We start from the raw sequence: 27698 nt of genomic DNA, 5'->3' as shown, positions 1-27698 counted from the left end.
CAATTGGTAAAGACACGAAAAGCTCACCAACAGGGCTGGTGGAGGAAAGTTAGGGTTATATCTGTCTGCATCACACCTCCTCCTCTTGAATTCACAAAGGGAGGACTTTCAGAGTTTTTTAACAGTGCCAAAAATAACTTTAAAACTCCTGTCCTCCATCTTTCTTTTTCTTTCTTTCTTTCTTTCTTTCTTTCTTTCTTTCTTTCTTTCTTTCTTTCTTTCTTTCTTTTTCTTTCTCTCTCTCTCTCTCTCTTTCCCTTTCTTCTTTCTTTCTTTCTTTCTTTCTTTCTTTCTTTCTTTCTTTCTTTCTCTTTCTTTCTTTCTTTCTTTCTTTCTTTCTTTCTTTCTCTCTTTCTTTCTCTCTCTCTTTTTCTCTCTCTCTCTCTCCCTCTCTTTCTTTCTTTCTCTCTCTTTCTCTCTCTCCTTCTTTCTTTCTTCCTTTTTCTTTTTTTGCATTAACTCATTGTCCAAGACAAAGCAACCAACCAATCAACTAATATGACGGCTTCTTAATTTTGTCTGCTTTTTATCAGCTCAGACCTTTTGGGGGGGACCGAATTACAACAAAGTTTTGTGGCCACGTAACAACCACCCAGTGGTTGCTTCGTCCATGAATTACGCCCTGCTTCGGCTGACTTGGCCGCGGTAGAGCAGGGGGAAAAGAATCAGCCCCTGTTACGGTCCCCATGCAACAAACTGCAGATATGCACAGAAAGATGTTTCAAAGGGGGAAAGCGGCTTTTTTTCCTAGGCAGGACTGCTGTGCCTTGACCTGTCCTGCCCTGTGGATGAAACAGTGGGAGAAACTCGAGGGGAGAGGAGTTAAATCAAGGCCAGGAGTCTTTTGTTTGCAACTTGCCTAGTGCCGGCACACAAGCCATCCCCAAAGGTGAATTGCTGGCCGGCGGGAGGCATTCGAGCCTGCTCCTTCCTGCAAGCATCAACCTGTCCACTCCACCGGCTGACTTCACCGGCGGCTTTGTGGCCGCTGCAGGGCAGAAGACGCAACCCGTCGTCAGGGCTCTGATTCTTTGAAGCTGTTTGTTATTTCCTCTTTGGTTCCCCCCCACACCCAACTGCTCTTTGCCTCCTTGTCACTTTAATTCTCCAGTTCCCTCCCTCCCTTCTTTCTAGTTGGCTAGACTCTCTCCTGATGCGCGCCGGTGCCCTCTCCAACCTCCAGGTGCACTGCAGTTGGCAGCAGGAAACTGGCAGCCTCGCTCGCCTACCTGGGGATCCCAGCATGGCGATGGCGCCAGGGCCAGCTTGGGTTCCCCGCTGGATCTGGGCCCACCGCTCTCTGGAGAAGGCCCTCCAGGGACTGACCAAGCTGCAGCACCTGGTGAGCCAGCCCCAGCTGCGCCTCCGGAACAGCCCGCCTCACCTGCCCTACCTCCTGCCCCAGATCCACCAGCACCTGAGGCTCATCCGGGAGCATTACGGGGCCAGCTTGGGCCAGCTCTGGGAGGGTGACGTCTTTCGCATCTTTCTCCTCAACCTGCTGGAAAAGATTAAGGAAGCCAAGTGGCTTTTCAAGAGGGAGAAGGACAAGGACAAGATTTTTCAGGAGGGCTCGGCTGCCAGGTAAAAATAATAATAATAATAATAATAATAATAATAATAATAATAATAATAATAATAATAATAATAATAATAGAAACAGTTGTTGAAGTATGTGAGGTTAAAACGTTATGGGAGTGACTGCCGTCTGGACAAAACACACCAGATAGGACAAGAATGGAAAAGAAATTAGGATCTTTTGGGCACAAATAAGTCGAAAATGTCACTCTACCCATTCCTTCTTTGCGAGCATGTCGAGGACATCTTGATGGCCAGGTGGTGGTGGAACCTAAGGACCTGTGGACCGAAAAAATGTTTTTATTTAGCCTGTATATTTTATTTAGCCTACTTTATATGCATCGAGTACCCTTGATTACCTGACTTGTTAAATTGTTCAGGTTAGGGACTGCAGAATCGAGGGGGGGAAAAAGGGGAAAAAATGACAAAATATAGAGAGCTTATGACTGAAGTGGGTAGATAACGGAAAAGATCTTGCAGGGCCATTGCTATAGCTTTTGGTGCGTTCTGCAGAATTACAAACAGATTAAACCAATTTTTTACAAGAGCAAAGTATTTCAAATCTATCGACTGTAGATTTATCCAAAAAATCTCCTTGCCGGGCACCTGTTATTTCTTACAAATGACCTGGATAATTCCTAGGTTGGGAGTCGAATTTCCAAAAAATATAGTCAAAGAAGTGATTCTTTCGGTTCTTTAATGAATCAAAACATAATCATAACGGCAATAATAACAACAAAAATACATTATGATGGTTATTAGGATAATAATATATGATAATAAATTTACCCAGTGAAAAAAGATGCTGTAAAAGAGGCTCCATTTTCTGTCTCCATCTGGGACAGAGTTTGTTGTACTACAACCCCCATCTTCTCTCAATCATAAGCAATGCTGGCAGGGACTCATGGCATTTGGAGTCCAGCTGCAACGTTGCCCCACATTTAAGGCACAGCTGTATGGTTTCCCCTTCCCTTCCTTAGGGGCTTCACCACCCAGTTGTAAAGCTCAACCTGTTGAATTAATGTCTGCCACAAGCAGTTAAGAGCCATAAGGGATATCCAGAACTTTTTAAAAGCAAAAAGTACGATCTTTCTCACGCTCTGAATTCAGGCACCACCAAATGTATTGAGGCATTATCTTCTGGTTAGAAATAATTCATCCAGGCTCTTGACCCGGGTGGCATGTTTTTTTTTAAAAAGTACACTCCACTTAAGGCCAAAGGATTCCTGTTTTGGGTAATGGGTGCAAATGTATCAATAATCATTGTTATTAATGGCAATAATAATATTAATGATACTCAGAAAGTCATAGCTAAATGAAAGCTAGCTGAGATAATAAAGAAATCGGGGATTGATTCTGATTTAAAATCATCAGAACTCGATGATGATTGGAATTTCACATTCATCTGCAAATAAATATAAATAATTCATGCAGAATAGAAAACAGGCAATCCCCCATCCGAAAGAGATTTCAGGTTGGACCTGAAAAGTTGGAAAGTGGGAAATTCTAGATGAGGGAGTCAGACATGCAGGCAGGCGGGTCACCCCTGCGGTCCTATAATTTTGCAGGAAGAATGGATGAATGTCAATAGAATTGGGTTTTCTCTGTTTAAAAGACCCAGCTGGGATGACTACCTTTTATCATTCCCAGAAGTAAGGATTGGGAAGAGAGAAACGTTGGAGGTATGACTGTAAAACTCCTGAATGCTAATTTTACCCCTGAGTTTCTTGAGGAAGAAAAACAGGCCAAGGCATTTACTTCTTTTCGTTCCTTTTAATTTCCTGTATGGGTTTCATTCTCTACATGCCTGGACACTGTGGGGTTTTTTTTTTTTTTAATATCTATATATTTTTAGGACTTTGACGTTCGGCTTTGCCAGCCACCTATAGAAAATCAGGTCTTTATTGGCCAAAATAGAAATGTAATAACGAAGAGGGTAAAATGGAGGGATAGCAAGGTCAATTTCAAAATGAAGCGTAAGGGCGAGTAGAAATGGTTATCACCTTGCGTGGGGGAATAACTACTTTACCCAATCCTGGGGGTGGCTGGCACCTTGATGATGCTCCCTGAGTGACTGCCAATTTTCCTTGCATCCATTTATTTTCTCTTTATTAGTAGTAGATTGCAATTTTGTCATTTTAATTGATTTTCACTGTTCGGTAAACGGCCCAGAGTCGTTCAATATATATTGACAAATTGGACATCTAAATTAAATAAATAAAGAGCAATACCTTATGCCCTAATAAGGTAACATAACCCCAGTATCGGCATCATCTTCATTCAGGGAATGATGGATAACAACTCTCTTTTGTGCTAGATGTGCCCTAGACCAGTGTTTCTCAACCTCGGCAACTTTAAGATGTGTGGACTTCAACTCCCAGAATTCCCCAGCCAGCTTGCTTTAAGAAGTGTGGACTTCAAATTCCAGAATTCCCTAGGCTGGCTGGGGAATTCTGGGAGTTGAAATCCATACATCTTAAAGTTGTCGAGGTTGAGAAACGCTGCCCTAGACTGCTTTTCCAACACAAAACTGTGTTCCTTGTAAAGTAGGGCCCAGGGCCATCCTAAAGCCTATGAAACCACAAGGCTCAAAATCCTGTTGGCCTGATTTAATGATAATGCAAGGCCGTGCCAGCAACCGAAAAGCAAAAAATTATAGCTTGGTAATATATGCATGTCGACCCATTGTAAAAAGCAGAGGAGGAAGAGCTAATGAAAGAAAATAAGAAGTTGGCAGATGTGTTCTAGACTTTCTTTCCCCTTTATCACTGGTGATATGGTTGTTTGATAACCAGCCTCTCCCTTCCATTTAGTCAGACCGGGCACCGGATCCTCTGGGGCCCTGTAATGGTATGTGGGAAAAACCTTGGGAGACCGGGCCAAGAGACGCTGCCAAGGGAACAGTCAGATAAGAGACGGCATAGCCCACAGCTGGATAGCGGGTGGGGCAAGAAGCTCAGAAGGGACCCTCCCTAGTTTCTCCCGTAAAGGAGACCAGGGGCAGAATTGCACTTTCAGACTTGCAAGATTGATGTCGGCCTCGCGGGGTAAACCAGATAGGAATCACAACCAGATGAACTAATGCTACTTTATTGTAAAGCTACGTGGACAGAATCTTGCAAGTCTGAAAGTACATCTCTCCCCCCATCTTACAGCCCGAGAAATTAGGGAGGGTCCCTTCTGAGCTTCTTGCCCTACCCACTATCCAGCTGCGGGCTGTGCTGTCTCTTATCTGACCGTTCCCTTGGCAACCTCTCTTGGCCCGGTCTCCCAAGGTGTTTCCCACAAACTCCAGATAAAAGCTAAATTCCCAGGTGCCCAAGAGAGAGAGAGAGAGCCTGGCTGGGTTTTGAAAAGGGGAGGGCCAGCTTATAAAACTACCTTTAGCACCCTTCTGGATCTGCATTAAGTAATTAACCCACTTGGAAATGTGCCAGTTGCTGTAATTTATGTATACAGTAACTCGGTGTTTCTCAACCTTGGCAGCTTGAAGATGTGTGGACTTCAACTCCCAGAATTTCCCAGCCAGCATGGCTGGCTGGGGAATTCTGGGAGTTGAAGCCCCGACATCTTCAAGTTGCCAAGGTTGACAAACACTGCAGTAACTACTTGCTGTTATAATCTTGAATTTTGAAATAAGATTAAGGTTAGCTGTGTTTTAATCAGGCCGGTTGGCCAATTTGCTTTTATCACTTTCCCCACCCTTGTCTGGCTTCACACATCATGCTAATAAGCCATGATTTGCTAAAAAGGTTGGCTGCCGGGGATGTGTGTCAAAAAGTCAAGGCTATACCATAGCAGCTGTCATCTTGACTCGTTTGACACCCCCCCCCCCACACACACACAGATTTGCTTAACCAAAGATTTTTAACTAAGGCACAGATCCCTGGGTTCACCCACTAAGCTAAGCCATAAACAGCAGTCTACAAACCACAGCGTTTGCTTTTCGCCAACAGGTTAAGCCGAAAGTAAACAGACCATGATGTGGCTTAGAGAAGGGGTGAGTGCTCAGGTTGGGGAGCCCACTGTGAATATTTTGGGAGGTTCCACACTTTGAACTGGCCTAAAATATTTGTTTATTTTGCAGAATTGGAAGGTTTTCTCTGTGGTCTTATGCTAAGGCTTATTTGGGGTTTGTGCTACCAAGTTCTTTGGGCTTTCGGTCTCAAACAATGGTGCCCTGTTCAATGTAAACGCTCCCCTGGTCGTTAGTAGTTGCAAATAAAGGGGATCAGGGTTGCCCGCTGCCCACTTCTGGCTGAGCGATGAGCATCCTGAACAACTCTCATGCGTCAGTTCTTCCCTTCGTGAACGTACGAGCATCCAGCAATGGGTGGTGGAGGAAGTTCACTGCTGTGAGATGTCTGCCTGTTCTGCAGCTGTTAACCATCATATGGCAGAGTTTTCATGCTACAGACAAACAGAGGTTAATGTTAAAGTTGCCTTCTTCACTTCTGGCAGGCAAATGGGAATCAAACACATTAATTTTGGTCCATTAATTTTGAAACGCATCAGCAGAACTGTTGAATCTGTGGGCCGCTACACAGGGCTATTGTTGACGAGTTGTCTTTTAATTCTCACTCTCTGCCTCTCGGCAGGGTTTGCAAATAATTATAGATTTGCAGGCCCGCTGTAGCTGACAGCTAAGAGAATGTCATGTTTGACTGGCTGATTTGGTCAGCTTTGCCTTTGTTTCTTGTTGCAGGAGACATCTCACAAAGCTTTCCCTGATCTTCAGCCACATGTTGGCTGAACTACAAGCGCTGTTTCCCAATGGTCAAGACCAAGGCAGGACATACCAGATGAGCAAGCAAGAGCCGCAGGTCTTCTGGAGGAAGATGTGGAGAGAACGGTAAGCCCCTGAAAACCAGTCTTAGAAGGACCTTACAACTCTTTCCCGTTCAATGAGATCTCCTTCTCATCATACATCTTCCTCTTCCTCTCTGTGTCCTATCTCTCCTTCCATCGATAATACTTCTTCAGAAGCTCTTCTTGATTAACATATTTTCTTAAGTCGATTAGTTTTCATTCAATGATTTCTTGGAATTGTGTGCCAGTTAATAGTTGGACTGTGACAAGGCCTTGGTTTTTGTTTATTATTCAAGCAACAATATAAATATAATACTGGGACCTCTTGGTCTCTGCCCGTCCAGTGAGATCACAAATCTCCCTCCGTGTTCCATCCTTGAAGGAATGTTATCCACAGAGTTCTTGAGGTGGACCTTCACAATCATTGTTCCTTTCTTTGGAATATCTTTCCCCTGGAGATTCAATTAGCCCCAATTCTACCGGGATTTGGAACAGCAATAAAAACTTATTTCAACAGGCCTTTAAAGTGGAGGCAAATTTTATTTAGATTCTCTCCTGTTGGATGAGTGTTATTGACTATCGTTGGCGTCATTCTTCAGTTTTGACTAGATTCTAAGTCCTTTTTGTTAATGCTTTTGTGATGTGATTATTGATTTGTTATCTTTATTACTTTAATCCTGTTTATCTATAATAGATAGGATTGAAAGCCTCTCAGAGTTGATGTTCGATAGGAGTGGCACATCAGCCCAGAAAAATAAAAAACACTTAAATAAGTTATTACCCTTTCATAAGCCCTTCCGAGGCATTGTATGCCGACCATAACAAGGAGAATCATCAACCATTGAACTGAAATGGTTTAATGATCATCCCATGTTCCCAGACCTTGGAAATGGTAGATCTATAAGAAGGTCTATGTATCTCTTTCTTGGATAATTTTTAGAGCTCCCTTCCCACAGTTCTTCGTAGGTTGCTGAAACATGCATGTTCGAGCCCATAGTGTCACTTGGACTCACTTCAAAATTCCCCTCAGCCCCACTCTCAGTTTAACCTACAAACCCATAACCTTTCTTTGTTCCTTCTCCATAGGAGCCTGGTTTCCTGGTCAGAATTTCAAAAAGGCCTCCAGCAAGTACATCCTGTAGATTCAGGTGCAATGGCCATAGCTCTGAGGTCTACCATTGACCTGACCTGCAGTGGCCATATCTCCATATTTGAATTTGACATCTTCACTCGCCTCTTCCAGGTACATCACGGGAAGCTATGCACAGTATTTATGTTGAACGCTGAAAATGAAACACATGCCTCAGGCATTAATCCTCAAATACAAAATTATCAAAATCAGAGTGTTTGAAACAGGAAGAATCTTAGGAGCAAGCAAGCTGAATTTGGGGTGAACTTAGCAACCTCTTGGTATAGAATTTTGAGTTTTCATTAAGTTCATTTTCGGTATCTGTACCAGGAATAGACAAACTTTTGGTGGCTGGGGGATGCAGGTTTTAATTTTGTAGAAAGTAATGTAAGGGTCATGATGGGTGAATTTGTCTCTTGCAAATATTCTACTTCGGTTATTTGCATTGCATTTCTATACCCTTCACGGATTTGTGGCTTCTTTGATCCTCAGTTTCCTTCAAAAGGGAAAAAAACCCAAACCTTGGGATCTGTAATGTGATGAGAGAAAATATAGAGAATTTGCTTAAGCAATCTTTTATAGAACTACAGGTGCCTTCCTGCAGAGCAAAATTCCTCTTCCATCAGTTAGTCCTCATTTTTTGAAATACGCACGAAATGGGACACCTTTTTCTCTCTGCTGGATTGTGAACAAAAACTTTCCTTTGCAACGGGGGGGGGGGGGGGGGGGAAGATGCACCAGCTTAAATCCGCAGTCTTATCCCTGCTCCTTGAAAGCAAGCCCCATTTGCTCCAGTGAGACGTTCTTATGAGCGGGCAGATACATAGGATTATAAAAAGGAAACTATTTAAAAGCTGGTTTGGGAGTAGTCTTGGTAGGAAGAAGAAAACCAACTTCGCACGTTTTAAATGTGAACTTTGCAACGGAGCAGCCTCGTCGATCACTGCTGCCTTTCGGTGTTCTTTCTTTCTTTCTCTTCTCTTCTGCCTTGCCTGTCAGTCGGCGAGAAGCTGACCACAGAGCAGGATGTGGCTTCTTGAAGTCCATCATTCGAGGCTGCCAGGTGTGGGTGGAGAGAGGGGGTCAGCAGCTCTAGATGGAACTGTAAAGTTTCCATTGCTGAAAGAGGGAGAACAGCTTGCATTCTGCATGGGGTGGGATGGGGGTGGGGTGGAGAGCTGAGTGGCTTCATAAGCAGCCTTTCCTTGCTTCATCGACAAAAGTAAACCACAACGATATCTGTAAAAGAACAGCTAGGTTCATATGCGCGGCTTCCTTGGAACTGACCCCCTTTCTAGGCTTCCATAATGCACTGAACCATCGGGGATAATCAGATAGGCTGGGTCCCTGGGCAATCATGTTAACATCCGAGGGCAAAACGAACAGAAGCAACGTTTTTCGTTAAGCAGTTGGTGGGCACAGGTGAGCAGAAGGGCAGGGCTGGCTGGTGGCTGAAACCGTGAGGTCCGGAAGAAGTGGGGGCTTTTCACAATCTTTAGCTGCACGTATAGCTTGTGGTAGAGTCATGGAGAAAGTTCTGTTCTAGTGTTTCCAACACCATGCTTTGCGGCATTTTCCAAAGAGCTCTCGGTTTCAACACACCACGAAATAATCAATCTCACCATGTCCAAACAGCTGTCTGAAATGAGAAAACTGTGATTAACAGACTGTGATTTATCCAGAGGCAAAAATAAAAAGCACTCTGAAGCTGTCGATTGATTCTCTCGCTTGTTTTCTTCCAAAAAGTTGCCTGCTGTGGAAGATGAATCTGGATTACATCGACCTTTGGCTTGACCCAAGATGGCATTTCCTAGTGGCTGTTTTGGTTCCCTGTCTAAATCTTCTCCCGTCTTCTCTTCGTAGCCTTGGGCAACTCTGCTGAAGAACTGGACTTACCTAGCAGTAACACATCCGGGATACATGGCCTTCCTCACCTATGACGAGGTGAAGGCACGCCTGCAGGCATATGTCAGCAGACCTGGCAGGTAAACTCTCTATGGATTTTACTGATCGGATCTCCTGGGGTCACAAAACGGCTGCTCCCTCAGGACCCCACTAGATGACGAGACGGGTCATCAATCTTTCCTGGAAGCGTTAAAAAACTATATATTGTTACAGGTAGTCCTCGTTTAACGACTGTAATTGGGACTCGGATTTCTGTTGCTAAGCAATGAGGTCATGACGCATGATGTCATGTGACCGTGCCACTTAGCAATGGCAGTTCCAGCAGTCCCCAGTTACCATCGTTAAGCGAATCACCACAGGGCGTTATGCGAGGACCTCACGTGACCACAACTTCTGACCTCCTACCGACTTCCCCATTGACTTTGCTTGTTGGAAGCCAGCAGGGAAGGTCGCAAATCATGATCCTGTGGCCACAGAATGCTGCAAAAGTCAGAAATTCAGGCCAGTTGCTGAGTGCCCGGATCACGATCAGGTGACCGTAGGGATATTGTGCTGGCCTAAACTTCAAAGACCGGTTATAAGTCCCCCTCATTCAGTGCCGTCGTAAGTTCGAATGGTCGCTGAACAAGTGGTCATTAACTGAGGACCACTTGTAGTCAGAAAAGGTGCTACCAGATTCCTCCAGATTTTTTGCTATGGCTCTCCTCCTACAACCCTCCTCTTCACTGCTATGCTTTGATTTCATATCGCGAGGGGAAGGGGTTACTTACCTGCGCTGTCCTGTAAAGTCCACAAATCTTTAGGCACAGGTAGTCCCCAGTTTAAGAATGAGTTCTGTTCCCAAGATCTGCCCTTCAGTCGAATTTGTGTGTAAGCCAGAACAGTATTATTGTATAATACTGTGTAAGTAGTATTGTGTAATGAACTCCAACCGTTGTGTGTTTAACTTGAATCATTGTGTATTTAACTTGAATGTTGCTACAAAAGGCTCCATTCGTAACTGTGGGTCATCTGTAACCCAGGCGTTCTTAATCCGGGGACTACCTGTACTTCTTCTGGCATTCCTATATGTATTGGTGCATCTGTGTCTACACTGCCAGGAATCAGGTGGAGCTGGTTGTGGGATTTTCATGAACCAAAGTAAGATACTGTGCATCATGACTGGGGAACTGGTACCTACAGTAAATGTAAGCCAGCCCTGGCTGGAAGCAGGACTCCGGTCCTGGGAATACAGGGCAACTGAGCATCTCGGGAGATGCAAAGTTACTGTTGGAGTCCCAAATGCCCGACGCTTCTTGCTTCTCAGCAGCTTTTGTGCTCAGCCCTGCAGCTAGATCAGGGTTGATAGAGGAAAGGGCTGCTGTCTGGATTCCCGGATCATTCACCCTCCTCTAAATAAAGAAAGTTGGTGCTTTCCAGTCAGAACTGACCTTGGCGAGGACCTGAACAAGTCCCTGCAGTTTTCTTGGCAAGACTTTCGGAAGTGGTCATTTCCTTCTTCCTTGGGCTGGGAGAGAGGGACTGGCCCAACATCACCCAGCTGGCTTTGTGCCTAAGACAGGACTCAAACTCATTGTCCCCTGGTTTCTTGCCCAGTGCCTTTAACCAAACTGGTTCTCCTTGCCCCTTGGTAGATTAATAAATCTATCTGAATTCCTCCACCAGGTTCATTCCGCAGAGTGTTTCTCACACTGGGCCACTTTAAGATGGGTGGACTTCAACTCCCAGAATTCCCCAGCCAGCCATCCCCAGAAGTCCACCCATCTTAAAGTGGCCCAGTTTGAGAAACACTGATTCTCAGGATGTTTTTCCTTTCTTAGCTTAACCTCTCAGATTGAAACCGGCTGCCTTGCAAAGTGTTCTTTGTAGCCGCAGCTCCCCCTGCCGTCTCCCACGATCCCAGCTGCCAGATTCAACTCTCACTCACTTTCTCCCCAGCTATATTTTCCGGCTCAGCTGCACCAAGCTGGGTCAGTGGGCCATCGGCTACGTGACGGCAGACGGAAGCATCTTGCAAACCATCCCGCAGAACAAGTCACTCTTCCAGGCCCTGATGGACGGACACAAGGAAGGCTTGTGAGTACCAGCTGTGCAAGTGGACGGAAGAGGGTTATCATACGGAGCAGAGTCCTAATATCTTACTCTGGATCAGCCAAGGGCGCAAAAGAGCGTGCAAGCTTTCGAAATCTCCAGAACGAAGAGTTTGGGTCGGTCCAAATTGGATGTATGGACTAACATAGCTCTAGGGTGCTTTTTATGATGTACAGCCTGTTTACCCAGGTCACTACGAAATGTCATTTTATTTACTTATCTGATTTTTATCCCACCTTTATTTTTGCTCAACTCAAGGCAGCGTACATCCTTAATGCTCCGACCTCCTGTTTTTTCCACCACAACAACCCTTTGAGGTATGCTGGGCTGAAAGAGAAGGACAGGCACAAAGTCCCCCAGCTGGCTTTCATGCCTGATGGAGGACTAGAACCCAACGTCTCCCCATTTCTACTCCAGCACCTTAATCATGACACCAAATCTAGGAATTGGATTTGCACCACACACTAAGCTTGGTTGGCTTAATCTTTTTTTTAGGTTTTTGTGGCTTACCCTATTGCCTGAACCCACCCTGCGTGGTTCCTTTATTGGGCAAATGCTGAAAACAGCTAATTTGATCATTAGGTTAAGCTGGAGCTGTTCACAAGGTTTGGGGTGGGAGAATTGGTTGGTCCTAATTAAAGTATCGTGCCTTTCTCGTTTTGGGGGTGGATGGGCTGATAGCACGGTGTACACTCTGCATTTGATAAAACTCCAGATTGTCCATTGGAACGTGGCTGAAATCTTGGAAATCTTGCTGGGAAAAAGTGTTACCAGTTTGAGTCGGATGTCGCCTTCCCCAACCTGATGCCCTCCATACATTGGATTACAACCCCAAGAATTCCTAATCGTTACTTCTACATGGGGGCCAGCATTGCTGGGAATTATGTGTCAAAGAAGGCTGAGCTGACCTTGGGGATAGAGAAGGGATGAGTAAGCTGTTAAGAAGAAACTTGCAGAAAATAATTATGTAGTCCTGAGAAAGAGGACTCCTTAGACTTTTTGCAAGAAACAGAAAAAAATGCATTTATGACTTGTGGTTTTGATGATCAGGGAAACAAATTAGATAATAGAAAAAAGTGAGCTTTTTTTGTAACCATAGAGCAGTGTTGCTCAACCTGGGCAACTTTAGGACATGTGGACTTCAACTCCCAGAATTCCCTAGCCAGCATGGCTGGCTAGGGAATTCTGGGAGTTGAAGTCCACATGTCCTAAAGTTGCCCAGGTTGAGCAACACTGCCATCGAGTAAAAGATAACTTTGTAATCATACTTGTATTTGCGGCCAAGAAAATCCAAATCTGCTGCTTTCTATTTCTATTTCTTTTTCTCTTTTCTTTCTGCACCTTTGTCTTTCTCTCTCTCTCTTTTTTTCTTTCTTGGTTTTCTTTACTCTGTATTCGTTTTGATAGTTTTTATCTTCTTATTAAAAGTCCTGAGCAAGAGGACTTGATTTTGTTTAGTGTAAGAAGGGACAGAAAGGAAGTTGGAGAGGCTTTCGAGATTTCCTTCAGCAAATACAAACGCTTACAGTGTGGCTTCGAAGGGGGTCTGAATGTTTATAAATACTGCACATCAGTCAGAGTATAAAAAAGAGGAAAGTTAGAAATAAAAGATTTACCTCCTTTTCCAAACAACTCCTTTTTTTCTTCCTTTTTGTTGTGTTTTTCCTTTTTTAAAACAATTATAAATACTAACAAATAACAATACAGTGGAGACCTTAGTATTAAGTTAAGTTCAAAGATAGAGACCGTTTTTATATTATAAAATAATGTAATGCATTTTGCAATTGTCTATCAATGCCATACTTAGCTTTCATTGTACAATTCCAGCAACCTGATGTTTTTTAACATTTTAAAAATTATGTTTAACATCAATATAAATGTTTTTCTTCTTATCTTTAAAGATTTAACGTATTTAAACCATCATAGTGTTAACAATTTCTAGATTGTATTGCATAAAGACCACTGTACCCAGCGAATCATCTATATCTTATAATGTATTATTTGCATTTTATAATGTAATAAAATGGGGGGGGGGGAGCTTTGAGGTAGGCCAGAACAACAGAATCTGGAACTCCTGTCCAATTTTCTCTCTGTCCCATCTTTAGCTAAACAAAACCAAGGCAGAGTTATTTTAAGTTTCTTTCTCATAATTCCCTGTTTCTCAAGACAGTGTCATTTTTTCTGCAAGTTCTCTCTTAATCACCCCCTTCTTCCTTCCTTATCCTCAAAGTCAACTCTAAATTCCTTCACATTATAAGCATTGTAGTTCCACACACTTGGGGAGCATCAAGTTGAAGAAGCACGTTCCTCATCTTCAAAACAGACATTCCAGTTATGGCCTGGAAAACAGGCTCTTCTTGCAAGCAGACTGGTGGGTGGGCATATTTTTACCCCCATATAACTTAATGTTTCCTGGGGGATGGAAGAAGACTGTTCAGAAGGTACTGATGTGCTCCATCTCATCCTGTAGCTACTTGTATCCGGATGGGAAGAACACGAATCCCGATCTGGCAGAGTTGATGGAAGGCTCCAGTCAAAACCGAATTCAGGTCTCGCAAGTAAGTTAGTCTTTCCAAACCTGCTGCTGTTGTGTACATAAAAGAGTTAAGGCTGGGATAGCTAAAATTGCACTCTTTGGGAGTGTCCATGCTAATGACCCAGAGTTGTTTCCAGTACTCTGGGTTGATAGAGAGATGAGAGATGGGAGGAGGAAGGAAGGAAGGAAGGAAGGAAGGAAGGAAGGAAGGAAGGAAGGAAGGAAGGAAGGAAGGAAGGAAGGAAGGAAGGAAGGAAGGAAGGAAAGGGGGAGGGGAGGGAGGGAGGGAGGGAGGAGAAAAAGAGAGAGAGAGATAACAGATATAGATGAGAGATGAGAGAGAGAGAGAGAGAAAGATAGAGATAGATAGATAACAGGTAGATGATGACAGAAGATGGTGATAGAGAGATAGAGAGATGATAGATGATAGATAGATAGATAGATAGATAGATAGATAGATAGATAGATAGATAGATAGATAGATAGATAATAGGTAGGTAGATAGAGTAGATCGGCCCACACTTTAAGAACACTGGTGTAGTTTGTTGTTATTAATTCCTCTGCCTTTTTTTAATCCCCTTTCCTGTTATTCATGCCTGTCTCCCTGCTTGCTGGTGTTTAATAAACAAGCAAACATCACCCTTTATTTTTTGCTAGATGAACTGAGTGGCGTGTTTGCGTGCTCTGATCTGGATGCAGTGATTTGCTGGGAACGTGCTGGGGGCAAAGGAATCTGGAAATTCCCCTCTGTAATTCCCCAACATCTGCAAGGGGGGGGGGATTCAAGATGGCGGCAGCAACAGTGGGATCCGAGCCTTGCCCCCTTTTTTCCCCCCTGGGTGTTCCTCCCTGCATAATTTCCTCCTGGATAAACATTTAGACTCCCATTTCACACCTCTTCCCATCTCTTCTTCGTCTGCAGGAACAGTTTGAACTCTACTGCCAGGTGGGCTCCACCTTCCAGCTTTGCAAGATCTGCGCCGAGAACAACAAGGATGTCCAAATCCGGCCATGTGGGCATCTCCTCTGCCGAGAATGCCTTCAGGCTTGGCAGGTGATTTCCTGCCCTCCCTTTCTTGAGCTTCTCACTTGGTGGGAATCGTGGAGAAAAACTCTTCCCACAATGCAGTTTTCCGTTTTCATGGCCACTCTGGGTGTGACCGTTGCCCACTCATGGTGGGAAGACCATGAGAATTTCTTGGAAGTTCTGCTCCTTAGACCCTTGTCTTTTTTCTCCTTCCCTCCCTTCCTTCTTGGGCAAACGTTGTCCCTTGCGCAGGGTTGAGTTGTGGGGGCGATTCCTGACTGGACCCTCTCTGCTTCTTGCCAGCTTTCAGAAGCACACACCTGCCCCTTTTGTCGCCAGGAGATCTGGGGCCATGACAATGTCAAGGTCAGCCCTTTCAGCCCCAAGAAGGGGAGCCTAACGGCCAAGGACGAGAGCGACGAGGAGGACTTGGAGGATGTGGCGTTGGTGTTACAACAGCTGGCACTCATGCGCCGGACTCAAGGGGTCAGTGTGCGGTGGGAAGGGCAAGCCTTGGAAGACTCTGAGGGGGCCCCACTGTTGCACCCAGGGGCCTTTGGGAGGAGCGGGGTGAAAAAGTGGCAGCCGCAACCACAGCATTGAAACCCCACCCCTTCTGAAACATATGTCACATAGGCCACCCAGGTAAAATAGGGCGGAACCTCAGCGCATGGTCCCCCGAGCCATCTTGACTTTTTTGATTCCACCCTAGGTTGCCACCTCCTCAACGTCCTACGCCTGTCTCCTTTTACTTCCCTGTTGTTTTTTCTCAGTGGAAATGGGTGGCCCAATCAACCGGAACGGGTGGAGAAATGAAAAATACTGGAATATTTTCCCTGTTTTGTTTGTCTGCCCCGAATGCAAAGCCCTGATCTATCGGGACATTTCAGCCATGTCCTGCTTTGCCTGGTTTCTTGCCCTGGAGTCTGGTGCTACACAGGCCAGCTGCTTTCCTCCCAGGAGGATAAATACGTGGGGAGGGAGGGATTAACCCTGTCCTTTCTCCTTTTCCCTACTCCAGACAGCGGGTCCCGTTTCATCTCCAAATCTGGACCCTGGGATGCAACCCCCTCCAGTACCGCCAAGGGTAGATCTCCTCCAGCGGAGGTCTGTGACCCTTCCTGTTCCTGACTATCAAGTAGGTGGAACCAAGTATGCTCTGACAAATAACTTGGTGGCCAGAGTGAAACCTGATTATAAATCCAGGGCAGAATATGTCCACTCCTACCCAATCTAACTTCTTGCATGTCCAACACGTGCACTACAGGTAGTCCTCGCTTAACAACCACAATAGGGACTGGAAAATTCGTTGTTAAGCGGGATGGTTGTTAAGCGACTTGCGCCCAATTTTATGACCTTTTTTGCAGCAATCATTAAGCAAATCACTGCGGCTGTTAAGCAAATCACGTGGTTGTTAAGCAAATCACGCAGTTCCCCATTGATTTTGCTTGCTGGAAGCCAGCTGGGAAGGTCTCAAATGGTGATCATGTGACCCCAGGATGCTACAACCATCGTAAGTGCAAGCTGGTTGCCAAGCGCCCTTATTGCAATCACATGACTGCAGGGGTGCTGCAATGGTTGTAAGTGCAAGGACCTGTTGTAAGTCCCTTTGTTCAGCACCGCTGTAACTTTGAATGGTCACTAAACAAGTGGTTATTAAGTGAGGACTACTTGTATAGCTTTGCAGTAAAGAAGGGTGTGGGGAAATTGTCAGGGGGAAAAACAGTTTTCAGTATTTGCTTCCAAACCCTAATGTCATGTCATGGCCAGAGTATTGGATGCAAATTAGGGGGCCATATTTGAATCCCTGCAAGCAGTGAAGTTCAGCTGATCTCCTTGAATTAGCCATATTCTTCTTGGCAGCTTCTTGGCTTCACCAACCTCACTGGGTTACAGGGAGGATTAAATTGTCAACTGACTGAAAAAGGAATGGAGAATAATGTCCTGGCCATAGTGGCCTCTGTGGCCAACTGCTAGCTTCTATCCTCTACTACCCACAGAAAAGGCAACACATTAATGTAATGCATGCTGTGTTGGCATCACGACCTTCTGTTCAGAGGCCAAGGGCAGCCTTTAGCTTGAAAAAGATTTCTGCCCTTGCTCTAGGCCAGTGTTTCTCAACCTTGGCAACTTGAAGACGTGTGGACTTCAACTCCCAGAATTCCCCAGCCAGCAAAGCTGGCTGGGGTATTCTGGGAGTTGAAGTCCACACGTCTTCAAGTTGCCAAGGTTGAGAAACACTGCTCTAGGCGTTTTTGGAGGGAGCTTCTCCCCCAGAATTTGGAAAGACCTCTGAGGTCAAGGGTCAAGTTCAGCAGGAATCTCCCCCCCCCCCATGTCTGAATGCCACTACTTTGTCATGGGAATAAGGCTGCTGGGTATCTAGAAGTTCATGTCAAGTGTCCCCTCACCACCCCAACTGATCCCTTCCGGTGCTCATTTAGACCACCTTGTCTTCTGCCCATTAGATCAGGCATCACCCCTTGCCAAGCCTTCCTCGAGAACACCCCCCTTCGGTAATCTCATGGAACAGCTCTGCAACGTCTCCATTTGAGCAGGGGAGCGACAGGAATCACAGCAGCTGAGTTGCTTGCAGGCCGCCCAGGACCAGGTAAGTAGACCATGATCTAGAACAATTGTTTCTAGATCAACCCTGAGATTTGTGGATTTTTATCCACCAATGCTTTGCAACTGGGGATTTCTGGGGGCAGTCACGGGCACAGTGGGTCCTGTGGTGCAGACCTCTAACTTATTTTGCCAGGAGAAAAGGCCAAAAATGAGATGTCTCCTGACCATTACACTGCTGGAGCCATCTCTACCATGCTGGTATCTTCCTGAGTGGTACACTTTGTCCCCTCCTAGGGTCGTATCTGAACTGCGCCGGTTGGTTTGTGGAATCCAACCCACAGGGTGGGCTTCTAATTCTGTGAGATCCCACCAACGGTATCTACTCTGCCATTCCACATTGTCAAGTGAAGGAAACGTTGCTTTACTTCCAATTCTGACGCTTCACCCAACTTGCCTGCCAACAGAAGAAAATCAGCAGAACAAATCCAAGCACTTTCTGGAGGATGTTTTTAGGAATGTTTTCATACATTATGTCTTTTCCTGGATGAACTACCTTAATTTTACTATTCTGCCTGGATCTTCCCAAGCACTGCTGCTACAGGAATCATTTTTTCCCTCTTTTGGGAAAAGAGGACCTACTGGCCAGTGACTGCATCATCACGACTAATGCATCATAGGGAGATTGTTGATTTTTTCATGACTTTTCTAACTTATTTCTCTCTAGGAAGCTGAGCACTTCTTCTCCAGCAGGAGACATATCTACTTTTTGTTTTCAAAACCCTAGAACTGGAGCAGAACCAGGACTTCTAGAATTAAACCAAGTCACTAGCCTTTTGTATCTCGATACTGTCTATCAGCAGGATGGTTCCTTGGTTGAACAGATAAGATGGTGAAGCCGTCCACTAAGAGGCGCTCACGTCTTAGTGAAAAAAAACGGAAATAGCCCGGTGGCTTTAGGTCAAACTTGCAAAAATATGTGTTGGGGTCTCTTTGGGGATTTTTAAAGTTTTTTTCTTTCTTACAGATGTGGATGAAAAGTATACCATAAATTCATCCCCCTCAAAAAAGGGGGGGGCTGATGTTGAACCCTAAATTTCAGAAGCAACACCAAGAAGTGTTGAAAATTTAAGATAAAGATGCACTTGCTTTTTTAGGAGAAGAAATGGGTGTGGCCAAGACCAAACTTTGCTGCATTGATTCCATACGGTTAACGTTCCCTCCAGGAACGTTATCATATTCTCTTTCTGTGACTTTCAAAGTTACATCATGGCAGAAAGTTATGGAAGTAGTGGGGGGGGGGCGTGCCATACAGCCTTCGAAGGCTCAGTTCTGCACCCTCTTTCTCCATCCCATCCGTGAGCAGGCAGCCCTCTTCTCACTAGTCATCAAGAAAAGCACAGTGGGTTTTGGGGAGGGGGCACAATCGGGGTTTGTAAAACAGAGCCCTGAACGACAGCCCCACCAGCTCAAATGGGGCAAATCCCCGCCCTTCCAGGAATACTCCCGAGCTACTCTTCCTGACGTTCTCCCCACCATCACCACCACCACACACACACACTTCTTGCCTGCTTAGCGAGTATATTGATCCGTCTGTCCTGGGCGGAGGTGGCTCTTGGCTCCAGATGCTTTGCTGAGATCAGCTCCTATTCCGGGAACGTGGAGAGCTGCAATCAATGCAATGGGGTGGACTGGAATGCAGAAGACATGAGAAGACCACGGGGGTCCTGGGGAGGAAGACAGGAGTCTCCACAGGGGTTTGGCACACAGACCAACCGGGGAAACTACAGTCCCCAAGCCCCTTTTCAGGAGTGGCCTCTACTGGGAGGCCAGGGGCAGATTGATTGAACTTCCCAGGCGACCGGGGGAGGGGGCGGGGGGGGGCAGGGGGCGGGAATCGGTTGAATTGGTGGGGGTTCTGCCCCACCCTGCGCAACCCCAGGGCTGATATCCAGGATTATCTTGAGAGTTTCAATCAGCTGATTCCACTGTCTGCACAACACAGTTAACCAGATCACAAAACAGTTAACCAGGATAAATCCAGGGGTTGCATTCACACAGCAGGATATGCTTGGTTAGCTTGATCCCTGTGTGTGTGTGTGTCTGTGTGTGTGCACGCACGCACACACAGATTAGTGTCTTGTATCAATCCAGGCCCTTTGGTTAGTTTATGGTTCAAGAATTCTGGATATGTAGACCAGGAGCTGCTGGAGATGGCAGCTCACGCTTTTGTCATCTCTCAGTTAGACTACTGCAGTTTACTTCCCTTGGGGCTTCCCTTGAAGATGCCTCAGAAGCTGCACAGGATGCAGCTGCCCGCCTGTTGACTGGTGCCAGCTTGTTTAGCACCCATCTTGCAGGGGTTACATTGGGTGCCAGTAGGCTTCTGGGTCCAGTTCAAGGTGATGGTCACCTTATAGCCTTATATATTCTTTTCCTGTTATCTCCAAGAACATCTTCTCCAAGAAGATTCATGGTTGACCTGGCGGAGGACCTTGTGGCTGTCCATTGTGCGAGAGATCAGGAAGGCCGGGATCCAGAGAATGATGTCTCATTTTGGAACAGGTTGTCCCCTTCCTTTCCTCCTTTAAAAAGGGCCCTTCCCCACACAACGTTCAGAAGGAAAAGTTCTGACTGAGGACACCAACCCATGTTGTTTTAATGTTGCATGATGGATCAGGAGGATCCAGGGAAACAAGCTGGATGCAGGAAGATTTTGGCAGTGATGATCAGGGAAAGCTTTGTGAGATGTTGAGCAGGCCATTCCAGAGAAAAGGAGGTTGGGCCCATCTCCTCGTCCAACATTCGTCACGGGCATCATTCCTGGGCTTGGCCAACTGGACTGCTGGAGACCTTGACTTCCTGCTGAGGCTCCTTAACCCCAAGCCCTTTTGCAATCAGACCAGAGTGAGTGGACCTACAGAAGCACAGTTGGGCAAAGCTGGCACTGATGCCCTGTAGAAAATTTGCCTTCCCAGATTTTGGGTCCCACCCAAGCTGCAACTCCAAGCGCTGGAGGAGGGGTGACGATGGTCTTCTTGCACAGCTTGGCACTGACCGGGAGTCCTCCCTTTGAGGAATGGAATGTGAGGGCCTGTATGGGATGCTGGATTGGAAGGGAGGTGAGGAATCTTGCTTGGGAAACCCCCTTCTTGCTGTTTTTATTTTTTTTAAGACTGTGGCTGTCGAGTGAGAGTCGGATGAGTTCTATTTTTGCCTATCAGCTTTTTAAAATTTTAATGAGCTAGTGTCAGTTGCTGGGGTCTTATTGGAGGCCACAGTCTCCAAGAAAAATAAACAAATAAATAAAATGCAGGTTTTGGGGGCATGTATGTGTGTAGACAGGACTTTGCATAATTCCTCCATCTCTATCAGGGCTTTTGTAGTGGGGGTATTATTTTCCCACCCACCCACCTCCAAAGGTATTCTGCATCCTCTCCCACATACTCCATTGCACCAGCTGTAAACCACACTCCATTCCTCCCCAATTCCCCTTAGCAAGAATTAGGAACTAACAGAAGGTAGAGGGGGAGCCTGTAAACAGAGGTTACCCCAATATGGCTTCTCCCCCATCCCTAGAATCGGTCCAGTTGGTAGGGAGAGAGGAAGAGGAGGCAGTTTCCATGGTGACAAAGGAAGCATCTTTGCTTGGCCACCTGAGTTTCAAGGGTGGGGGGTGACCGAGGGTGCCATTGCAACGGAGGAACAGAGGGAAGTTCGTAAGGGGAAAAGATGGGACGGACAATATTGTTGGGGAGGGGAGAGAAAGGGCTATTGTTTGCAGAGCAGAACCTTAGATAAGGCCCTTTTTAGCCCCTCTTTGATACAGATCTCTGCTAAATGCCCTGGCATGGATGGTGTAAAAGCTTGCTTTAAAAAAAAACAAAAAACTGAAATACACGGGCAACTTCTGTATGGCGTTGGTGCTCCGTGTGATTTCAGCTGTCTCTGCCAATGGAGTATCCCTGTCGGTTTAATCTCTTATTCCAGCGATGGTGATCCTGCTTTGGAATCCCTCTCATCGCCCCCGCTCCCCCGTCTCCATTTGCTCTCTGTGAATATCACAGATTCACCCGGGCAGTTGTATTGCTGGAGAACTGTCAGCTGGATGAATAAGCCCCTAAAAATAAACGGTTAGCCGTAGTTTTTTATTTTATTTATTTATTTGTTTGGGGATACGCAAGTTACAGCTGTCCTCCTGTCTGCCCTGTAGTATCTGGTTTCCACATGCAGTTCAGTAGGCAGGAACGTGTCGGTCGTGGGACGTGCGGCCTACCTCTGTGGCTCGATTCCTCCATCCATCTTCAGGGACATTCATGGGGGGTCAAAAAAGTCAAGATGGCCGCTGAAGCTCTGCACAACTCACTCCTTTTTGGTGTGCAGTGCAATGCGTGTAATGCATGCACAATACACGCAATGCATGTTTAAAAAGGATGAGACTTTGATCCCATGTCATCTTGACTTTTTTGACCTCCCTGTAGGTATCCTGGCCCATCTTTTACCTGCTTCATTTGCAGCTAGCATTCCTGTGGGTTAAATGCATCCCTCGATTCCTTTAAATCCACTGTGGTGAGTGTGCGAGCCCACGGTCTCCACAATACTATCTCAAATCTGCATTTCTTAATATTTCAGTATATGGACAGATTTGCATGATTTATGACTCCAAGAAACCACCACCCTTGTGCATATCAGAGAAATGTGTGCACAGAAAGCATTTTCTGTGGGGGGGGGGGAGAAAGAAAGGAACCGTTTGCAAAAAGTGTGCATGTCAGGAAAGATATATAGAAACATAAATATATTATAAATGTGCCAGTAAATGCATAGGAATATTTGAGCGCACTTGTTAAGGATTTAAGGAGTGAGACCAAGCAGGCTGTGGATGATCAGAGAAGTAATCCTGGTAAAAGAAAAACTGTTCCTCCCCTAAATCTGGGGTGGGGGGCTCCTGGTGACTTGAGCCCCCTCCCTCACGCATCCTGCCACTGTCTCCTCTTTGTCTCCCTGCTTTCATGCTCAGGCACACACCCCACATGCTGCAGAAGGAACCAGATGCTCAATGGGTTTATGAGGCCTTCCTAAGCTTCTAGCTCCAACAGCGGAGACGCGTTTTCTTTCAGAGCCCATTAAACCCAGCCGCCTCATTACCCACCCTCAGCTTTCTTGCCTGCTGTTGCAACAACGCTCAGAGCGAGTCCATCCGTTCCTTCCCTCGCCATCTCCTTTAGAGTCAAACGCTCCCCACGCAGATCTGGCCTTCTTGTTTATTTATTTGTTTCGGCTCCTTTTGCACTTGACCAGAGGTGGGAAAGAGGTGTACGCTTTTTCCCTTGTAGCATGCAGCTTAGCTCACTTCCTCGAGCCACCTGAAACAGCCTTGTCTTCAAAGTCTTGGCTCCTCTCTCGTTCTTGAAATATTTTTATGCAAGAGGGCAGGTGAAATGTTTGTCCGGTTGGGTCCATTTTGAAGGTCTTTGGGAACACTCTGATGAGCATTTGGGTTGCAAATTCATGATACCTTTATATCATCTTTCAGGGCAATAGTGGGTGATCATTCTACTAACCGGCTGTCCCGCTCCCCCTGGTTTTACCCTCCCAGCAAACGTAGGAGATGGACTGGGCTTCAGAAGGATAACTGGCCCTTTTTGGGGGGGAGTTTGAACCCGCATCTCACCAGTCTGTCTCATGACTGGTCTGCCTGTTCACTCAGATGAACACATGGATTTGCAGACCTGAATGGGCAACTCATCAGTGCAGAAAACAGATAAGCACTCAGACAGGACTCCAGCACAGATGAACGGCTTTGAAATGCAGAGACTCCCCCCCCCGCCCTGTATCTTGCTGAGCCAACAAGTGCTGGAAAAAGAAGCTGATATATGTTCATGCTGGGAAGGAGAGGGGTCAGAAAGGAGGAGGAGAGCTTCACTTGTTGAATTTCTGTCTGCTCTACAACCACATTTTCTTTCCTCCTCTTGCCAGAGGTTGGTAAAAACAGGCCCAACAGTAGCAGGTTTAGCTTCCACCTCATTTTTTCCCATCATCTATGTCAGGGTTCCTCAACCTCAGCAACTTTAAGGTGGGTGGACTTCAACTCCCAGAATTCCCCAGCCAGCCATGGGGAATTCTGGGAGTTGAAGTCCACCCACCTTAAAGTTGCTGAGGTTGAGGAACCCTGATCTATGTCACATTCTCTATCCTTTGCAAATTTAGAACGGCTTTGATATCAGAACGCAGTTACGCAGCAAGAGAGAGGACATTTGCAAAATAGCTGCAACCCCGCAGTGGCTGCAGGCTATTTAGATCCCCTCTTAAAAGGAGCAGATGGAACCCAAGAAACTTTCAGGGTTATTCACCACCCACTGACCTTAACCCAAAACTTCCAGAATCAGTGACAGTCTATCTACAAAAACCAGCTGGGGCAGACAGACAGCAAAAAGATGCTCTCTGTCCTTCTACCTCTGCGAGCCGACCCTGGTGAACTGGTGCGGTTGGCGTTCGAGACAAACCTTCGCTCCGGTCTAACTAGGATAGAGGTGAGCGGGTTGCAATCTGTTCTGCGTGAGAACCCTTTTCCAGATGTCAGATTTCTGCCCCAAGGAAGATGGCCAGGTGTCCCTTCCCTGAGAAGGTCTTGAAAAGCTTCACATGATGGGGAACAGGGTCCTCTGGAAGGACAGCAGGGGAAGTCTGTCTCTCAGTCCCCTTCAGGCTGCGGAGAAGGATCATCATCCCCAAAGGGTCAACCCCATTTCCCCAATCCAGGGTTTTTCGGCTTAAATGCAGTTCCATACAATTAGGTTGGAGAAGACCTCTCTCTCTCCCCCCCGCCCATCCCTCTTTGTACCATTCCTGGAACATCCACAAAGCCACACCCCCCTCCCAGTTTAGCTTGTATTTATACACAACCTTGCCAAGTTCGCTTCCCAGTTGCTAGGGAAGTCAGGTCAGATCCAAAAACTGCCCAAGGAAAGGAAATGAGCTGGCTCTCCCACCCAAACTCTTCCGCCCGGAGGGGAACCCAACCCAGCCCAACCCAACCGAGCGCCAGCAAGCCCCAGCCCCAGCAGAGAGAGAGAAAAGTTCCCTGCTTGGGCCAGAAGGTCATCCCCAAGATCACGTTCCCTTCTCCCCAACACAGCCTCAGCATCGCAGACCTCTCTACTACCCTTTGCAACAAAATTCAACCTTGCTTTCTCTGCAAATATTATAAACTATAACAGCGGGAGGAAATGGCATTTGTTTTTCTCAGTCCGCCCCCACCCCCCAACCGCGGACTTCACAACTGCATTTGGCTCTTATCTTTAGTGGAGATGAAATGGAGATGCTAGACGGATGGCCAATGTGGAGAGAAGGCGGCTCTCTTCACCTGCCACCCTGAACCCATAAATCAGATCCTCCCGTCTCTTCTTGTCGGGCATCGGCAAAGAGGCATCAACTTAATTACTTCTGGTCCAGCTCATCTGAGACAGTCCAGTTTTCAAATTGGAGTTTTCAGTCCTTACCAAACCTTAATTTTTGGAGGGAGGCAACTTCTTTGTTAGATTGAAATCACGCCTTTCCTTGAGGAATGGAAGCCCAACATAACACAGTCTCCTGCCATTTTTCCTGCAAGGAACAACTGTGTGTCAGAGGTGTCCGCAGGGTGGGGACCAAAAAGTCAAGATGGCAGCAGTGGGATGCCATCTTGACTTTTTGGACCACACCCCGCGGACACCCCTGACTGTTGACTAATTTGGGCTGAGCTGGAATGATTGGCCCAAACTCATCCAGAGAACCCCCATGGTGGAAGGCTAGACTTGAAGTTAGGTTTGCCAGGGTTTGGCTCAACAACTGAAGCAGGACACCAGCTTGGCCTTAAGCCTGAGATGGGGAACTGGCAGCTCAGGGGCCAAAAATGGCCTTCAGCCCACCATGGCAAAATGCCCTGTTCAACCCCATCCCCCCTCTTTTGCCCTAGCAAGTTTCCCTCCATTGCCTACTGCTCCTTTTGGTTGAGGTTGTAAGCTATGAATGGATGGATGGATGGATGGATGGATGGATGGATGGATGGAGGATGGACGGATGACGGATGGATGGATGGATGGACAGATGATGGGTGGATGGATGGACAGATGATGGATGGACAGATGGTGGATGGACAGATGATGGATGGATGGATGTACAGATGATGGATGGACATGTGGTGGATGGACGGATGGTGGATGGACGGATGATGGATGGATGGATGGATGGATGGACAGATGATGGATGGACGGATGGTGGATAGATGGATGGATGGATGGATGGATGGATGGATGGATGGATGGATGGGGGATGGATGGATGGGGGATTCAATTCTTTTCGGAGCCCTTCCCCCCTGAATGTCCTGCTCAAGCTTCAATTTCCCACCCCAGAACCAGGAAAAGTTCAAATTCTAATTTTGATAATGATTCAGACATGGCTGGTGCATTCTGCTAAGCTGCAGCTTATTTTGCTGGGGCTGGGTTGACAGAGCACACTAAGCCATAAAGCAGGCGCATCCATTGGGTCAAAAGAGTCAACATGCCTCTGTGACCATGCAAACAAGGCCGGTGCCTTGATTCTTCTCACCCTCCCCACAGATACTCACACCAGAAACCATGATTTACAACTCCTCAAGGGCTGGCTTCACACAACACACTGGCCAGAACCGAAGCAGCGAAGTGATGGTTTCACATGACACGTGAATCCAGCTAGGCCAGTGTTGTGCAAACTTGGCCACTTTAAGATGAGTGGACTTCAACTCCCAGAATTCCCCAGCCAGCACAGCTGGCTGGGGAATTCTGGGAGTTGAAGTCCACTCATCTTAAAGTGGCCAAGTTTGCACAACACTGAGCTAGGCAGTTCAGAGAAGCTCCACCGTGAATCGCTGGGAGGCCTCCAAAAACTCTTTTCTCTCCTTTTATGGACAGGTTCAAGGAGTGGAAGCCCAGCTGCCCAAGATTTACTGTTCCGTCCTCTACTTCAAATCCCACTCAAGGGTGCCAAGCCTGCACGGAGACAGAAAAATCCCAGGGGAAAGCAGGTCAAGAGGCATCGCTGTCCCAGGGTGGAGAGGGAGACTGTGGGCACCCAGAACAGGGAGAGGCCCAGAGGGGAGGGGGGGGATGAGAAGGAAAGGAAAAGGGGTGCATACCATATACCCCCCGTTTGCCAGGAGAAAAGGCATATCGGTGAAGTTCCTCATGCAGGTCAAATCATACGCCATCTGGATTCACGCTGGTGCCAGCTCAGGGGAGGGCAAGGCACAGAGCATCTTGCCCTCCCCCTGGGCTGAGAATGGGGCAGCAGAAGAACTGATTCTCAGTTAGTTGCCCCAGTAATCATCCGTCGTGGAGATTTCCACTTCTGGGTAGGGCTTCAGTATCCAGGAAGCCCGACTGCAGACAAGTGCATCCCTCCAGATATACCCATTTTGCTGGAAATGACAGCTGAGAAGAAGGAGAAGGAGAAGGAGAAGGAGGAGAAGGAGAAGGAGAAGGAGAAGGAGAAGGAGGAGAAGGAGAAGGAGAAGGAGAAGGAGAAGGAGAAGGAGGAGGAGGAGGAGGAGGAGGAGGAGGAGGAGGAGGAGGAGGAGAAGAAGAAGAAGAAGAAGAAGAAGAAGAAGAAGAAGAAGAAGAAGAAGAAGAAGAAGAAGAAGAAGAAGAAGAAGAAGAAGAAGAAGAAGAAGAAGAAGAAGGGGGAGGGGGAGGGGGAGGGGGAGGCGGCAGCAGCAAAAGCTTAATACACAAAGCTTCTTCCATTTCTCTCTTCTACTGAAAACTGCACCTTTGGGATTTTTGCCTGCCAGATTACGTGCTGTGCTAAGATAAACCCTGGCAACTCTCAACGAAGAAACGTGGCCCTTTATGGCCCATGATGATCTTGGTTCATTCCTGACTAGTGAAAGAGATGGTGTCCCGCAGACAAAATAAAGTTGGTTAGATCTTCTTCTTCTTCTTCTTCTTCTTCTTCTTCTTCTTCTTCTTCTTCTTCTTCTTCTTCTTCTTCTTCTTCTTCTTCTTCTTCTTCTTCTTCTTCTTCTTCTTCTTCTTCTTCTTCTT

The 27698-nt window shown here is 46.5% G+C and overlaps 1 protein-coding gene across 1 annotated transcript; it reads left to right on the top strand.

The window, feature by feature from the left end:
- Nucleotides 1–1144: 1144 nt before the first annotated feature.
- CBLC (Cbl proto-oncogene C) lies at nt 1145–18736 on the top strand. Its single transcript, XM_007433208.3, has 11 exons — nt 1145–1584; nt 6284–6430; nt 7474–7630; nt 9380–9501; nt 11360–11497; nt 13983–14070; nt 14971–15102; nt 15379–15561; nt 16097–16213; nt 17544–17686; nt 17938–18736. The coding sequence occupies exons 1-10, from the start codon at nt 1154–1156 to the stop codon at nt 17658–17660; spliced, it is 1632 nt and encodes a 543-aa protein (XP_007433270.2). The 5' UTR covers nt 1145–1153; the 3' UTR covers nt 17661–17686; nt 17938–18736.
- Nucleotides 18737–27698: the final 8962 nt, after the last annotated feature.

Source organism: Python bivittatus, unplaced genomic scaffold (assembly GCF_059951505.1).
Source record: "Python bivittatus isolate LINGU-HERP-01145 unplaced genomic scaffold, Pbiv_v1 ctg000310_np1212, whole genome shotgun sequence".
Classification (NCBI taxonomy): domain Eukaryota; kingdom Metazoa; phylum Chordata; class Lepidosauria; order Squamata; family Pythonidae; genus Python; species Python bivittatus.
The sequence above is the reverse complement of the archived record's forward strand: the minus strand, read 5'-3'. Positions and strand labels throughout refer to the sequence as shown.